The sequence below is a fragment of the Felis catus genome, chromosome E1, assembly GCF_018350175.1.
Source record: "Felis catus isolate Fca126 chromosome E1, F.catus_Fca126_mat1.0, whole genome shotgun sequence".
NCBI classification, from domain to species: Eukaryota; Metazoa; Chordata; class Mammalia; order Carnivora; family Felidae; genus Felis; species Felis catus.
In genome coordinates this window covers 47,127,993-47,143,324 of record NC_058381.1, presented here as the reverse complement: position 1 = coordinate 47,143,324, position 15,332 = coordinate 47,127,993, and the positions used below count along the sequence as shown (strand labels likewise).

General features: G+C 37.0%; 1 protein-coding gene across 1 annotated transcript in view; it reads right to left on the bottom strand.

The window, feature by feature from the left end:
• Window positions 1–15,332, bottom strand: part of CEP95 (centrosomal protein 95) — a 43,548-nt gene that overhangs the window by 3,629 nt on the left and 24,587 nt on the right. The window contains exons 9-16 of the mRNA XM_003997069.5: window positions 14,840–14,952; window positions 14,535–14,664; window positions 13,413–13,566; window positions 3,239–3,378; window positions 2,403–2,492; window positions 1,461–1,593; window positions 439–608; window positions 249–323 (exon numbers count right to left, since the gene is read on the bottom strand). Of these exons, the coding sequence (XP_003997118.2) occupies window positions 249–323; window positions 439–608; window positions 1,461–1,593; window positions 2,403–2,492; window positions 3,239–3,378; window positions 13,413–13,566; window positions 14,535–14,664; window positions 14,840–14,952 (1,005 nt within the window). The remainder of the gene's footprint in view (window positions 1–248; window positions 324–438; window positions 609–1,460; window positions 1,594–2,402; window positions 2,493–3,238; window positions 3,379–13,412; window positions 13,567–14,534; window positions 14,665–14,839; window positions 14,953–15,332) is intronic.

Sequence of the window (15,332 nt, the reverse complement as noted above, 5' to 3'; positions counted from 1 at the left end):
CGTGGATCACAGTGGGACCAAGTGTAAGCATCTCGAAGAAAACATCTGCATTATGTTACTATAAAGACCAAATGAAACTATCTATACTAGCACCTTCCCCCCTCATCAGTTTTGGTTACAGCCCTAGATGCTTCCATAGGCAAGTGTTAAAGGAAAGTCTGTGGGACTATCACCCAGCTGTACAAATCCAAGTAATTAATATAACTTATAAAGTCAAAATTATAATATTCAACTTGCTCTTAACATACCAGTCTCTTGTTATGTTCATATTCTTTCTTGACAAGTACAGTAAGGAGGTCATGCTTTTTTAAGGCTTCTTCTATCTTTAGGGAGGAAAGGAAGGAAGGAGGTTATAATGCTATTCACTAGATTCTAAAAGATTAGCTCTTCCCCTTTCTCCTTTCTAAGTCCTATGCCTGAGATTGACAGGTAACTTACTTCATCCTGGAGTTTCTTCTTTGATCGATTTTCTCTACATGCATCTTTTCTGAGCTGTTCAACCTGTGTAATTTGCTGTTTCCACATTTTGCTTAGTGTTTCACCAGAAACATAGAGAAATGGAAACTGCTCCAGCATGAGGGGCAAGAGGCTGTGTTCATTCACTTTCACTGCAAGGTAAACAAAACAAAACAAAACAAAAAAAACCCAAACCCCCCTTCACCTGAGAGATTTGCTGACAGCTTTTAACAATAACTCTGATTCTACCTTCCTGGTAGAGCAAAGCTTATCTAAGTGATGCAGTTCAGATCCTGAAAAGAATACTTCCAGAAGAACGTCATTAACTTTTGCCCTCCTTCTCTGATCCCAGCACACCAACTACCACAAAGGATGAAAATAAGCCCAAGAGATCTGACTGATGACACACGGTTCTCATGAAGTCCGTCCTGACTGCTCGGCTGACTCAGCGACTGGGGCGGACGCTGTGTGTGTGGTCACGCACACGCTTCCCGGCCCTACTGGGCGGCAAAGTCTGTGTCTGATGGGATGTAGTCAGAAGGCCAGCAGTGTTTGAAACTGAACCCTGGCATTTCACATGACTTTGTTTTCCTTTTAACAGGACTCTAATGCTCACTGGCACCAACTGTCGATGTAACAGGAGCTGGATGGGCCATCTGCTTGCTTTGGACCTTCTCTTTGGTTCTACCGACTTGCCAGAAACAAAGATAAGGCAATTAAAGTGTGAGTAAGCAGAGTGAGGCTGAAGCTGCAGCAACAGGTAGCAGGCCTACCCTGTCTCTGGTACCACTATATAGGCCTCCCTAAGGTATTAAGAGTTTTAAATAAATGCCTGAAGAGTTTTATCTCTCTCTACAGAAATCAAGCATATGGCAGTGATAAAAGAGGGCGCTTTCTCCAGCTAACTGGCAGATGTGAAGTTTTCAGTGCTGTGTCCCTTGGAATGTAGCACACACTTTCAAAGGATGCCAGTTTTCCGTGAAGCACAATTTTGTGGTTCTTACTTGGAACTGCTTTATTTGGCTTTGGCAAGCCACCTCTTGGACTTGGAGTTGTGGTCTTTCTAGAGTAAGTCTTCCAGGGCTGACTACGTTTTGTTGGAGTTCCTTTATGAACAGCTTCTCTGTATATTTTTTCCTTGGAAGCAGACATAAAACAGGATAGAAATAAGATAGAAGTCTAATAACTTTCATATATTATCTTAAGTATTACATACTGATAAAAATAGCTAACCAATCCCCAACCAAACTGTCGTACTCTACATTTCTAAAATCTGGTTAGTGTTTGTCTACTCTAAGTTAAAAGCATCTTTTGGCTTCTGGCACCTCTTGGAATTTGAAAAAGCGCTGAATCTTTTTTGAGTTTCATAGTCACCAGAGTCCCACACCCTAAATACAACCACCAGTAATACTTCGATGTACTTGCTTGACAACTTTTTCCATGTAGATTAAAAAAGTGCTTAAATAACATTTCGTTGCAATCATAATGTATTTTATATCCTGTTTTGTTCACGAACATTTCAGCACAAGCATTTTTCCTGTTTTCACTTAGTTTCTGTAACCATCCTTTTGAAAGGCAATGAAAATTTATGCTTTGGGTTTCTTCTCATCAGGCATAGAACAACTGAGATTATCTAACTCCCCTTTAACCTGTCAGCCTCAACTAGCTTTTAAACTACTGGTCAACTGCTAAACAACAGAACCACATAAGAACTGATGGCAGTTTGGGGCAGGAAGGAAAAATGCTAGTATTCTCTGATACCATGTCTTGCCACATTTTAGCAAGTTGGCTACCCTATAAATAAGAGAAAATCCTGCTTCATGAAATCCTTTTTCCAAGGAGCTAATGAGTAAGGCCCTGTTCTTTTTTCCTTTTAAAAAGATCATCTCTGTACTTGGCACTGATCTGATCAAATTGCATTTATTACAGCAGCGACTTTTACCCACTGTTTCCTCATCATTATTTATTCCTAGAGATCCAATATTCTCTTGAACTTTATTTCTTCTTAGCTCCCTTTCAAATGCTTCCGTTATTGCCTAGAGGAGAAAAAGCCATATAATTATTAAAAACATATACAAATGAAAATATAAGGAACAAAATTCGCCTAAGTTCCTTGCAGACTCCACTATCCTAAATGTACATTATTTAACAGACATGTAATTGGGACATAAAGTTTTACACAATACACTTTTTTGTTCTCAGGTTTTGTAATTATTTTGATAGTCCCTTGAGTGGAAGTTACATGCTGAGTTGAAGTTACATGTCATTATAAGACATATGAATGCATTTTAGTTTTTCACTAATTATAAAATATACTATACCAAACAATGTAAGTGTTCTAAATTTATGCTGCATTTCAAACTCCCTGTTCCACAGCAGAAGTCTTCCTTGGTACTCATGCATTCTCCATGTTGAATTCTAACCACCTCCTCTCATTCCTGTCTTGAGCACTTAAATCCTATCTGTAACTCAGCAGGCCTATCACTTTTAACCCACCTCAAATTCTCATCCTCTCTGAAGCACTCTGCCAATATCAACCCACATTGATCTACTCTTTCTGAATCCACTGGAGTGCTGGATTATATGTGACAAGGTTAGTTTTCTTAGAGTATCACAAGTTTTATGGTGCCTAATGGGAGACATAAAAGCTTTGCCACATCATTTCCTATCATTCACTTAGTTCAAGAATATTAAATGCAACTGAAGTATGTTCACTGTAACCCTTGGTTGAGGGTAAATGGTATTGCCTGCTACTCAATAGGAATCAAGAGATGGGATGTACCTTTGCTTGGAATTGGTGGATATCTGCCTCTTTAGGCTTTCGCTGCCGTTTTCTCTCCATATGGAACTGTGTGTTTTTGTTAACTGGAGATGGAGAGAGCGAATGAGATCTGTAGGGTGGCCTTCTATGCATAGGAACTCCTGTAACACGGAAGAGACATGCACCATTAGTTCCTGATAGCCAGAAATATTAAGGTGGAAATCTAAGTTGACTTTTACCAAATCCAAAAAAGAATGACTGTGAATGTGCTAAACATACTCTCTCCTGTAACGAATTCGTATTTATTTATATGTTTAGTCATACCAAGTAAACAGATAAAGGCACATAAATGTATACAGCCTAAAAGAAGTGGAAGGAAGTGGTGGTGGAGGAAGAAAATGTTACACCATCCAAGCTGCATGTCTGCTATCCCTTTATACCTATCTCGGTCCTGAGGAGGCAGGACGTAAGTATATATACATCTCATCCCGACGAAGCAGCATGCTTAGAAGACAAAGTTCATGTAGGTCAGCATTTTGTAAGTAAGTCCCAATTTTTCCCTACTAAGTAATTTAGCCCTCCTAACAACTGCACACTGCCTGAGACATCTAACAAATCACTTTTCTTCACAAATGTTTTTAATGCTCCGCTGTGTATAGTTGTGCTAGGGCATCTGGTAGTTGTGTAGAGGGGGACTCCATGCCTTTTCAGAAAAGTGAGTAATTCTAAGATCAAGGAAACTAGTGTGGTATCTTGCTAAATAAACCTTCCAAGAGAACTAAAATTTCCCTAAGCTTTTATTTTTTTCAGTCTTTTAATTCAAATCTTTTAAATTCACTTTGAATGTAAGGTATTAAGGGCGTGCGTGCCTGGCTGCCTCAGTCAGTGGGGCACATGACTCCTGATCTCAGGGTCGTGAGTTCAAGCCCCATGTCAGGCACTGATATTCGGAATTAAAAAAAAAAAAAGATATTAAGAAAAACTGACTTGCACAATTTACTTTTTAATTTTTTTTAATGTTTGTTTATATTTTGAGAGAGTGAGTGAGCAGGGGAGGTGCAGACAGAGACAAAGAATTTGAATCAGGCTTCAGGCTCTGAGCCGTCACCACAGAGCCTGATGCAAGGCTCAAACTCATGAGCTGAGCCATGAGATCATGACCTGAGCTGAAGTCAGATGCTCAACCAACTGAGCCACCCAGACACCCCCACAATTTACTTTAAATGATGCTTTCATGACATCTTACGATGTCCACAATGTATTCTTTAGAAACTGAAGATCCAATTAAAATAGCATTGTAACTTACTATGAGTTTTCAAAATAGGATAGATGTGTATGTGTATAGCAAGCGAAACATGTAGCTTACTAGGTGAGGCTTACCTAGAGATTACTTGAGAAAGTTTAAGTGGGGGGGGGGGGGGAGGGGGGGAGATGAAATAACCAAGGGAAGAAAGTAATTTCGGGGTAAAAAGAAATTCTACTAGATGTAGATCCCAGAGAAACTTTCTTTAAAAAAGTAAACTCTACCCTCTACATGGGGCTCGAACTCATGACACTGAGATCAAGAGCTCCATGCTTTACAACCTGGCCTGGAGATCCTAGAGAAACTTTGCACATTATAGGTTGTTCATTACAAAACTGTAGTTAGGAAAAGTAGAAACAATCTACATGTGCTGAAATAGAGGAAAAGGGTGATCTATATATATTCATACAAATGGAGTATATCATATGAACTTACAGTTCATTCATTTTAACTATGTATCTGTATCAACACAGATTTCCAAAACAAGAGAAAAAAGTTACAGAATAATACGGTATCTATATAAATTTAAAAACAATAGCATTTATAAATATGAGCTGTTACAAGTATAAAAAAAGGGATGAGAAGGTTCAAGATGGCAATTTAGAGGCTCCTAAATTCACCACCTCCCCAGAATGCACTGAATTTACAGCTACATAGACGGAACAATTCCCTCTGAAAGGAATCCAGAAACTAGCTGAATGACTTCTACACCTCAAGTGAATGAGAAAAAAAAACCCAACCTCATCTTCTGGGAGCCATTAAGAAGGAAGATGGCAGTCTGACAATCACAAAAGTTTGGCACAATCAAGAACTAGGGATGGGCTGAATGATGAGTGCTCTCCTACACAAGATGACTCCTTAAAGCCTGGGAGAGGTGGGTGTTACCTAGTGCACAGAGACCGACACAGGAAAACGAACAAAAAGAGTATGTTGTAAACAAAAGAATAAGACAAAACTCAGACCTTAATGAAACAAAAATAGGGATTTACCTGATGAAAACTTAAAAATAATGGGCATAAAGAGCCTCCACAAGGTCAGGAGAACAATTTCACAAGTGAAAGTGAGAATTTCAACAGAGATAGATAAACCAAAGTCACATTATTGAAAAATACAGTAACTAAACTGAAAAATTCCATACAGGGGTTCAACAGAAAACTAGAGGAAGCAGAAAAAATAATTACCAAACTCAAAGACAGGACAGTGGAACTTATCCAAACAGATGAGCAAAAAGAAAAAGAATGAAAAAAAGTGAAGACAGCTTAAGGGATTTGTGGGACACCATCAAGTGGAACAATATTCACACTATAGAGGTCCCAGAAGGAGGAGAGAGAGAAAAAGGCAGAAAGCTAATTCAAAGAAATAATGGCTGAAAACTCCCCTAACCTGGGTAAAGGAAACAGACACCCAGATTAAGGGAGCCCAGAAACTTTCAAATAAGATGAATCCAAAGATCCCACTCTAAGACACATTATAACTAAACTGTCAAATTTAATTTGAGAGAATCTTAAAATCAGCAAGAGAAAAACAACTTGTTATTTACCAGGGAACCCCCTTATGACTATCCTTAGATTTTTCAGGAGAAGGTTTGCAGGCCAGAAGGGAATGGCACAATATATTCAAAATGCTGAAAGAAAAAAATGGCCAAGGAAAACTATTTTACTCGGCAAAACTGTCCTTTGGAACTGGAGAAATAGTTTTCAAATAAGCAAAAGCTGAAGCAGTTCACCAACACCAGAACAGCCTTAAAAGAAATTTTAAAGGCGCTTCTTCAAAAAGAAATAAAAGGGTGCTATTTAGTAACAGGAAAGCATATAAAAGTGAAATCTCACTGGTAAAAGTAAATATGTAATTCAGGAAAGTCCAACATTGTGACAGTGGTGGGTAAAGCACGTGTAAATCTGGCATAAAGGTTAAAAGAAGTAGCAAAAACAACTACAATAATTTGTCACTGGATACACAAGATGAAAAGATGTAAATTATGGTACCAAAAACAAAGTATAGGAGCAGGAAGAGAAACCTACAATACACAAAAAATAAAGAAGTGTAAGCATACCCTTAAAGAAAATCATCAAATCACAAAGAAAGCAAGAGAAGGAACAGAGGTATTACAAAACAGCCAGAAAACTAACCAAATGGCAACACTAAGTTGACACCTATTAATAATTACTTTAAATGTAAATGGAGTAAATTTTCCAATCAAAAGACACAGAGTGGCTGAATGGATTAAAAAGAAAACACAACTACACACTGACTCTAAATAGAGACTCACTTTAGGTTTAGGCACACTGTCCACGCAGAATAAAAGTGAAGGGATAGAAAAAGGCATTTCACACAAATGGAAACCAAAAGAAAGCTGTGGTAGCTATACTTTGATCAAATAAAACAAACTTTTAAGACAAAGACAGTAACAAGAGACAAAGGCGACTGTTATATAATGATGGAAATGTTATATACTGTTTATGAACACTTCTTAGTATTTATGTATCCAACATAGGAGCATATAAAGATGCTTAAATTCCACACTTTTGACCAGATAACAGACATTTACAGAATATTCTATCCCAAAGCAACAGAATATACATTCTTCTTAAGCATTCAAGAACATACTCCAGGACCAATCACATGTTAGGGCACCAAACAAGTCTTAAGTTAGAAAATTGAATCCTATCAGGCATCTTTTCTGACCACAATGGTATGAAATTTAGAAAGCAATTACAAGAAGAAAACGGACAATCAGTTCACAAACATCTGGAGATTAAACAACATGCTACTGAACAACTAAAAGGTCAAAGAAGAAATCAAAGGAGAACTTTTAAAAAATCTTCAGATGGAAAAGGAAATACAACATATCAAAACTATAGGATGTAGCAAAAAGAAGTTCTAAGATGGAAGTTCATAGCAATAAATGCATATGTTAGAAAACAGGAAAGATAGGACACCTAAAGTAGTATAAGCAACAAAATAAAAAACAAGTGGAACTACATCAAACTAAAAGTCTTCTGGAATGGGAAAAAAATTTGCAAATTAGAGATCTGATGAGGGGTTAATATCCAAAATACACAAAGAACTCATACAACTTGGGATGCCTGTGTGGCTCAGTTGGTTAAACCTCCAGCTCTTGATTTTGGCTCAGGTCATTATCTCACTGTGAGATTGAGCCCTACATCTGGGGAGCCTGCTTGGGATTCTCTCTCTGCCTCTCTCTCTGCCCCTCCCCTGCTCACGTGTGTGCTCTCTCTCACAAACTGAAACCAAAAAACAAATGCATACAACTCAATAGCAAAAACCAAATTTAAAAATGGGCAAAGGAACAGAATAGACATTTTCCAAAGAAGATCTACAAACGGCCAACAGGTACATCAAGTGCTCAGCAGCACTAATCATTACAGAAATGCAAATTAAAACTACAATGAAGTATCACTTCATGCCTATTAGAATGGCTACCAACAAAAGACAAGACATAAAAAGTGTTGGCAAGGATATGGAATAAAGGGAACCCTTGTGCACTGTTGGTGGGAATGTAAACTGGTACACCCAGATGGCAGTTCCTCAAAAAATTAAAAATAGATGCATTACCATATGATGCAGCAATTTCATCTTTTGAAATACATCCAAGGAAAACAAAAACACTGTTGAAAAGATTATCTGCTACCCCATGTTCACAGCAGCATTATTTATAATAGCCAAGACACGGAAACATAAATGTACAATGATGGATGAATTATTCAGTCATAAAAAAGAAAATCCTATCATTTGTGACAACATGGGTGGACCCTCGGAGGATTATTGTATGATCTCACTTGTAGGATCTAAAAGAAAAAGAAACCAAACACTTAGATGTGGAATCTACAAAAAAAAGAAAAAAAAAAAAAAAAAGCTAAACTCATAGAAAAAGAGACCAGATTTCTGGTTATCAGAGGCAGGGGGTGGGTGGAGGAATTTGATGAAGGTGGTCAAAAGGTACAAGCTTTTAGTTATAAGATAAATTAGTACTGGGAATATAATGTAAAACATGACTATAGTTAATTCTGCCATATGGTATATTTGAAAGTTATTGTAGATCCTAAGAGTTCTCAAGACAAGGGAAAACTTTTTTTTCTTATATCTATAGGAGACAATGGATATTAACTTATTGTAATCATTTCATATGATAGGTAAATCCAGTCACTGCACCATATACATACACAGTGCTATTTATCAACTAGATCTCAAAAAAATTGGGAGAAAAAAAGAAACATCTCAAACAACCTAAATTTACACTGTAAGGACCCAGGGAAAAAAGAACAAAGCTCAAAGTTGGAAGGAAGGGAATAACAATGATTGGAACAGAAATAAGTGAAACAGACAACAACAAAAGAAAGGTCAATGAAACTAAGAGCTGTGTTTCTTTGAAAAAATAAGGACAAACATTTATTTAAAATTTTTTAAATGTATGTATTTATTTTGGGAGAGAGAGCAAGCAGGGGAGCAGCAGAAAGAGAGGGAGACAGAATCCCAAGCAGGCTCCACACTGTCAGCACAGAGCCTGATGTGGGGCTCGAACTCATGAACCATGAGACCATAACCTGAGCGGAAACCATGAGTTGGATGCTAAACCAACTGAGCCACCCAGGTGCCACATAAAATAGAGATAAACCTTTAGCCAGACTTACCCAAGGGAAAAAGAGGAAAGACTCAAATAAAATTGGAAATGAAAAAGGAGACATTACAACTAATAAATACCACAGAAATACAAAGGATCCTAAGAAACTACTATGAACAATTTTATGCCAACAAATTGAACAACCTACAAGAAATGGATAAATTCCTAAAAACATCAAATGTACCAGGATTTAGTCATGAAGAAATAGAAAACCGGAAAAACTAATTACAAGTAAGATTACATCAGTACTCAAAAACCATCCAACAAAAAGTCAGCTTCACTGGTAAATTCTACCAAACATTTAAAGAAGAATAGCAGTCCTTCTCAAACTCTTCCAAAAAACAGAAGAGGAAGAACACTTCCAAACTCATTCTAGAAGGCCAGCATGATGATGAACATCAATGCAAAATGAATATGGATGAACACTGATGTGAACGAAAATCCTTAACAAAATAATTAGCAAATGAGTTCAACAGTATATTAAAAGGATCACACACCATATGAAGTGGGATTTATTCCAGGAGTGCAAAGATGGTTCAACATCCACCAATCAATGTGATTCACATTAACAAAATGTAGGATAAAAATACGATCATCTCAACAGACACAAAGAAAGCATTTAATAAAATTCAACACCCATTCATGATAAAAACTCTCAACAAACTGTGTATAAAGGGAATGTACTCAATATAATAAAGGCCATATTTGATAAGCCCACAGCTAACATTATAGTCAAGGGTGAAAAGCTAAAGTGTTTCTTCTCATTTCAGTAACAAGACAATACCTACTCTCACTACCTTTATACATATACATATGTTGTATATATACACGTATACAATATAGTAGTGGAAGTCCTAGCCAGACCAATTAGGTAAGAAAGAAAGCATTCAGGGGCACTTGGCTGGCTCAGTCAGTGGAGTATGTGACTCTTGACCTCAGGGTTGTGAGTTTAGGTTACGTGCAGAGATTACTTAAAAATAAAATCTTTAGGGGCACCTGGGTGGCTCAGTTGGTTAAGTGTCAGACTTCAGCGCAGGTCACGATCTCATGGTTCATGAGCTCGAGCCCCACAATGGGCTTTGCACTGATAGCTTGGAGCCTGCTTCAGATCCTCTCTCTGCCCCTCTCCAGCTCACACTCTTTCTCTCAAAAATAAACATTAAAAAAATAAATAAAAAAACAAAGCTGCAAGATACAAAATCAGTATACAAAAATCAGTTACCTTTTATATGCTAATAACTATAAGAAAGAGAAATTAAGACAACAATCCCATTTACAATGCTTCAAAAAGACAGCCATAAAAAATGAAATCTTGCAATTTGCAACATGGGTGATCTAGAGAATAGAATGCTAAGTTAAATCAGAGAAAGACAAATACCATATGATTTCACCTGTATGTGAATTAAAAAAAAAAAAAAAAAGACAACAACAACAAAAAACAGACTCTTAAATACTCTGGCAACTGGTGGTTGCCAGAGGGGAATAGGAGGGAGATGGGTGAAATAGATAAAGCAGATTAAGAATATACTGATCTTGATAAGTACTGAGAAATTTATAGAATTACTGAATCGCTATACACCTGAAAGTAACATTGTATATTAATTATACTTGAATGATAATTCAGAAAAGAATAAAATACCTAGGAATAAACTTAACCAAGAAAGTGAAAAACCTGTACACTGAAAGTTACAGGACACCGATGAAAGAAAGACACAAATAAATGGGAAGATATTCCATGCTCAAGGATTGAAAGCATTAATACCGTTACAACCCAAGTGATCTACAGACTCAATGTAATCCCTATCAAAATCCCAATGGTATTTTCACACAAATAGAATAGTCACAAAATTTGTATGGAACCACAAAACACCCCAAATAACCAAAGTGATCCTTAAAAAGGAGAACAAAGCTGAAGACATCACACTTCCTGATTTCAAACTGTATTACAAAGCTATAGTATCAAAACAATATGGTACTGACGTAAAAGACACACAGATCAATGGAACAGAATAGAGAGCCAAGAAATAAACCCCCCATATATATTGTCAATTAATTTACAACAAGTGACCCAAGAATATTCAATAGGGAAAGGAGAGTTTCTTCAATAAATGGTGCTAGAAAAACTGGACAGCCACATTTCACAAGGATGAAACTGTAACCTATCTTACACCATACGCAAATATCAACTCAAAATGAATTAAAGATTTGGATGTAAGACCCGAAATCATAAACTCCTAGAAGAAAACAGGGGGTAAGCTCCTTGCCATTGGTCTCAGCAATCATTTTTTTGGATTTGACACCAAAAGCAAAAGCAACAAAAGCAAAAATCAGCAAGTGGTACCATACCAAGCTTCTGCACTGCCAAGGAAACTATCAACAAAATGAAAAGGCAATCTACCAAACAGGAGAAAATATCTGCAAATCAGATATCCGATACAGGATTAATATCCAAAATATATAAGGAACTCATACAACTTAATAGTAAAAAAAACTATCCAATTAAAAAAATGGACAGAGGAACTGAATAGATATTTTGCTCAAGACAACACACAAAGAGCCAAGAGGTATGCGAAAAGGTGTTCAACATCACTATCAAGAGAAATGCAAATCCAAATCACCATGAGATGTCATCTTACGCTGATTAAAATAATGACTATTAGCTTTTTTTTAAGTTTATTTTGAGAGAGCAAGTGAGCATGCGTGCGAGTGGGGGAGGGGCAAAGAGAGGGAAAGAGAATCCCAAGCAGGCTTGAAGTGGGGCTTGATCTTATGAACCGTGGGATCATGACCTGAGCCGGAATCAAGAGTTGGACACTTAACCCACTGGGTCACCCAGGTGCCCCAGAATAATGGCTATTATCAAAAACACAAGAGATACCAAGTGTTGGAGAGGATGGAGAGAAAAGGGAACCCTTGTGCATTGTTAAGGGGAATGCAAATTGGTGTAGCCACTAAGTAAAACAGTATTCAAAAGAAATAAAACAGTATGGAGGTTCCTTAAAAACTTAAGAACACCAAATGACCCAGAAGTGAAAAGAAATCACAACCTCAAAAAGATACATGCACCCTCATGTTCACTGCAGCATTATTTAAAATAGCCAAGATACAGAAACAACCTAAGTGCCCATCCACAGATAAATGGATAAAGAAAAAAACATATATAAACAGATATTATTCATCCATAGAAAAAAAAGGAAATCCTGCCATCTATAACAGCATGGATGGCTTTGAGGGCATTGTGCTAAGTGAAGTCAAAGAAAGACAAATAATGTATGATCTCACTTATATGTGGAATCTAAAACACCAGACTCACAGACACAGAGAATAGAATAGTGGTTGCCAAACGTGGGCGTGAAGGTGCTCAAAAGGTACAAACTTCCAATTATAAGATAAATAAGTTCTGGGGATATAATATACAGCATGGAAACTATAGTTAACAATACTATATTGCATATTTGAAAGTTGCAAAAAAATCAACCTTAAAAGTTATTAACAAAAAATTTGTAACTATGTCAAGTGATATTAACTAAACTTACTGTGGTAATCATTTTGCAATATATAAATATATCAAGGGGCGCCTAGGTGGATCATTTGGTTAGGTGTCTGACTCTGGATTTTGGTTCAGGTCATGATGTCATGGTTCATGAGTTCCAGCCCTGCATCAGGCTCTGCACTGACAGTACAGAGCCTGCTTGGGATTCTCTCTCTGCCCCTCTCCCACTCTTGCTCACTCTCTCTCAAAAAAAATAAACGTAAAAAAAAAATACATACATATATATGTGTGTGTGTGTGTGTATATACACACACACACACATATATAAACATGTCAAATCATTACACTGTACACCTTAAATGATTTTATTACGTGTGCTGAAGCAAGCACCTATACACCTTAAACAAATACAATGTTATATGTCGATTTTATCTCAAACAAAAAAATCAATAAACAATAAAAACTGGGATAAGAAGATATCAACTTTGAGAGAATTGTTTCTTTGAAGGAGGAAAAAAATGGACTGCAGGGAGGACAGAGGGGATTTTAACTCTTATTTTTAAACAAAAAAGGTGTAAAGCACACATATAACTGTTAGCATCTGCTACTTTTAGATGGTGAAGATAGAGCTATTACTTTTTATCCTTTTACGTATTTCTAAAATATTTAAAATGAAAAAGCCAGTCATTATAGAACAATGGATGTGCCTGCATGGTTCCCTAGGACCTCATCCTGGCGTCTCTGGGAGAAGAAGTACCTGGCCTTCGCTTCTTCGGCCCATACTCCATGATGCTGTCACTGTGTTGAGACAGTGTCTCATCATTTCCACTCTCCATCTCTTCATTTCCAATATCATCTTCTTCGTAGCCAGTCTTTTCTTTAATTCGATCACCCAGGGCACTTTTTAACATCTATTGAGAAAATACTTTTTAACATCTTTCATTGATTTCAGCAGAATGCAAGTAAGAAAGAGTAGACAGAATCTTTAAAAAGCTTCTTCTCGGGGCGCCTGGGTGGCTCAGTCGGTTAAGCGCCCGACTTCAGCTCAGGTCACGATCTCACGGTCCGTGAGTTTGAGCCCCGCATTGGGCTCTGGGCTGATGGCTCAGAGCCTGGAGCCTGCTTCCGATTCTGTGTCTCCCTCTCTCTCTGCCCCTCCCCCATCCATGCTCTGTCTCTCTCTGTCTCAAAAATAAATAAAAACGTTAAAAAAAAATTTATAAAAATAAAAAAAGCTTCTCATAATTAGGTATTAATAACTTTTAGATACTTATGCATATTTAGTTTATCAAGTATGTATATTAACCAGTGCTATGGACTATTCAGTTTCAATCAACTTTAGAGTAAGTCACACAAGGATTTAATACATTTATTCAATGATACCCCTAAACTGTAATACTGGATTTTGTGAGAAGCAGAGATCTAATTTTATACCAAATCTTAGATGTGTCTAAAATAAAGGTTTTAATGTAATTTTCGGGGTGCGTGGCTGGCTCAGTTGGTAGAGCATGCGACGCCTGATCTTGGGGTTGGTAAGCTTGAGCCCCATGGTGGGTACAGAGATTACTTACAAATAAAATCTTTAAAAAAAGTAAATAATTAAAAAAATTTTTAAAAAAGTAAATAATTAAATGAATAACTTTCATCAGAATTCAACAAAATCTGGTTAAATCCATACCAAATTTGGTTATATCATGAAAGGCTAGGTGGAGATGACTTCTCATCCTATGTCCTATCTGCCTGATTAATGAAACATTTTTACAGTAATTAAGACACAACTCATTTTAGTACCTTAGCTTAGCTTCCATCTTCGACTGGAAGACCACTTAAATACTCACCAACTATGGCAATTGCAATATAGATAAAAAACAAGACTTGCCCAATCTAGTTCAGAGAGCCGTTGAGAGAGCTTCTCGGAAACTGCGTGTATTTCTTGTTCTGTTAACCTCTTCCTTGCCCTCTGGGAGAAGGGTGAATCCCAGGATGAGACTGTAGGTCTACCTTCATATCTGTAATAAAATGACCATGTGACATTTAAGTAGCCAAGTAACATTACTTAGACAAAATAACTGTAATGCATGCTTTAACAGATTCATACTGGTCTTCACAGCTAAGGTCAGAGAGTACCCACCTTTCTTCAAATCCCTTTCCAAACAGACTAAAAACAGAGTGCAGTAATAGTACCTTTTTCCTGTGGGAAGTTTCCTTGTCCTAGGGCTTTGGATCTGAGCTGAAACCATTTCCTGTTTGTTATCTTTAGGCAACTTAGAAGTTAAGAGAACTCTATTATCTGATTCCTGTTAAAAACAAAGAGTTGATTTGAAAAGGATACAAAGATGGCACATAAAAACATTTTGGGTGGGGGAGGAAAAGGGAGGTCCTATGGCACACAACTAGGTACCTTTATTCTCCACATTTTACTTTTTTAAACATATTTGTCAAAATACTCTCTTGATCCTCAATACCAAAGGAACAAACGTCTATAAACATGTACTCAGATAAAAAGTGTGGGTCAGAATGCCATTCAAATATAAAGGCAGGTGAGGTGTTCTCCAACAAGAAAATTCAAGGGTTATGGCTAAACCTGGACAATGAAAAAGTGATCAAATCACAAGTGGTAAGTACTAAAATAATTCTCTTTGGTATCAAGAAGTCAACTGTCTAAAATTGTAACAGT